The sequence below is a fragment of the Ixodes scapularis genome, unplaced genomic scaffold (genome assembly GCF_016920785.2).
Source record: "Ixodes scapularis isolate PalLabHiFi unplaced genomic scaffold, ASM1692078v2 PGA_scaffold5__190_contigs__length_132052651, whole genome shotgun sequence".
Taxonomy (NCBI): Eukaryota; Metazoa; Arthropoda; class Arachnida; order Ixodida; family Ixodidae; genus Ixodes; species Ixodes scapularis.
In genome coordinates this window covers 117,136,147-117,138,429 of record NW_024609880.1, presented here as the reverse complement: position 1 = coordinate 117,138,429, position 2,283 = coordinate 117,136,147, and the positions used below count along the sequence as shown (strand labels likewise).

General features: G+C 44.8%; 1 protein-coding gene across 1 annotated transcript; it reads left to right on the top strand.

Annotated features, from left to right (window-relative positions):
• The first annotated feature begins 877 nt into the window (after nucleotides 1-877).
• LOC8023466 (carbohydrate sulfotransferase 1-like) lies at nucleotides 878-2,283 on the top strand. The gene is made up of 3 exons (XM_042294316.1): nucleotides 878-973; nucleotides 1,153-1,207; nucleotides 1,340-2,283. Exons 1-3 carry the CDS (start codon nucleotides 878-880, stop codon nucleotides 2,281-2,283), a joined length of 1,095 nt encoding a protein of 364 aa, XP_042150250.1.

Sequence of the window (2,283 nt, the reverse complement as noted above, 5' to 3'; positions counted from 1 at the left end):
GTAAACGTATTAATCTCGCATTCGCCTATGTAGGGTGGCGCGACGTGGCGGTAATGTAGAGGCGCGTTTCAGTAGCCCTAACAACCTGGATGAAGTGAGCTGATTTATTCATTTTTTCCCTGGATGTGCTCCCAATACTCATTGCCTTGCTTTTCGGTGTGCATGCTGAATGTTGCCGGCTTTAAAGGTAAACAAAAAAAAAGCGAAATGGACACTATCTATGAATCGGTTGCTCTACTTATTTTCGACAAATGTCTATCCTTATGTTGGTCTGATGTTTGCAGACCGAGTTTATTAAACTTCCGAGGTATGCAAAAACAGAACGTAAAGTTTGTTTTTGGTCACGGTAGTATAAAATCCACCTACAGGTTTATGGAAGCTGCAGCGTACCGTCTCCGGCGATATGAGCTAGAATGCACGAGTGGCGATGAGGCGGTACAGAATACACAGCCTAACGAACAGCGAGCGAAGCGGCAATGACATGGCGTGCACTAAAATTCGTGGACGCCCCCCCCCCCCCTTTCCCCTTTCCACCCTTCACACTCTCCGCAGCGCGCATGATAACGTAAAGTGCTTAGCGCGGGAAGCGTGCGTCCAGAAATTTTACACAAGTCACTGTCGCTTTCCAGCTCGCTGCATTCTGCTTGGCGTGGTCTGTAATGTCTGGTTGTCGCTCGAGGATTCTAGCTCATATTGTCGGGGACTGTACTTGCTTTCATTGGATAAGAGCCACTACGAACTGAGCCTGTGTTCAGTGCTACCCAGAGGTTTGGTACTAATCAGGGACTCCGAATGTTCTGACTAAATGGAACATACAATTCCGCTCAATTGGTTCCTACAGATTCTTTATAACCTTAAAGTAATAGCTTTATTCACAATGTGCTTGAACCCTGTCACCATCAACACTAATCCAAGACAATACAATTTACAGATCAAGCAAGGAGCCAGAACTTTCAAGAACGACATTTTCCAGGTCAAGAAAAGCCGCCTAGAGATCGACTTTTAAGACGTATATGTTTTCTACTTTTAATTGGCACCATACTCTCGTTGATGATTATTTCAACCCTAACAAGGTATAAAAGTTCAAGTTACACGAAGCGCGACCACGAATTAGCAGTGCCAATAAGTTTTGAATCCCATAACATTTTGAAGTCAGCGGCGAAATATGGCAAGTCTAACCACCACTTGGAAACAAAAGGTTCCCAAGGTTCCGAGCAGTCATTTAGAACCCACTTTTGGAGAAAAGAACCCACAACCAGACAGTCAACGTCAGCGGCGTCAACTACCAGTGTCTCTGCTCCTGTTGCTCCTAATACAAGAAACCTCTTCGCTGACACAGGCACGCCAACGATTCCTCGTATACTTGTGGTGGCCTACTTTCGGTCAGGTTCCACATTCCTAGGTGACGTGTTGTCCCAAGATCCGCCAACTTTTTATCACTACGAACCACTCTCCGTTCTTCATAACGACCACACCAAACCAGTGCACATTACTCCTCTTTGCTACAAGACCGTAAAAAACATTTTCCGCTGCGATTTTGAACATGCCCCAGAATACCTTAAAGAAGCAAAATCCTTTGTCTTCCCATTTAAGAGAAACATGGCATTGTGGTCCCGTTGCAAAGGTGACATCGATGCCTGCTTTAGCCCTGAATTCATAGCCTCTATTTGCAACACGTCTACAATGCAGGTGATGAAGGTTACCCGGTTAAGGCTTCGTCATGTACTACAGTTGATCAAACACAACGATGATCTTTACCGGAGTATCAAAGTCATACACCTCGTAAGAGACCCAAGAGGTATATGGGCTTCCAGGCTGCGCGAGACATGGTGTACGTACGAAATGGGGTGCAAGGACATTCGGACACTCTGCCAAGAAATGAGGGACGACATTAACATGTTTCTTGAACTTAGGGAGATTCTTCACGATCGGCTGATACGGGTTTACTATGAGGACATCGCGCTAAGTCCGGAGGCAGGCATAAAACACCTTTTAAGTCGTCTCGGGTTAAATTATACTTTGCATGTTTCAAAATTCCTTAGGACACACACATTGGCAAGCGAATCAGAACTGGGTAATTCATTTTCAACAAAAAGAAACTCAAGGAAGACTGTTTTCCGTTGGACCTACTGGCTCAGTTATACTGAGGTTGTCAAGCTTCAGGAGGCTTGTCCTGACGTATTTGAAAGTCTGGGGTACCCAATCGCCCTAAGCGAAGCGAGTTTGAGAACACAAGTCGAGAAAAATTTTATAAAACGAAGAAAATACAATTATATAACCTAG

Coding starts and splice junctions, on each gene's coding strand:
- LOC8023466 (XM_042294316.1), top strand. CDS start 878: ATGTGCTTGAACCCTGTCACCATCAACACTAATCCAAGACAATACAAT. Junction 974..1,152: donor TCAAGAACGACATTTTCCAG/GTCAAGAAAAGC, acceptor AACATTTTGAAG/TCAGCGGCGAAATATGGCAA. Junction 1,208..1,339: donor GGAAACAAAAGGTTCCCAAG/GTTCCGAGCAGT, acceptor TCGCTGACACAG/GCACGCCAACGATTCCTCGT.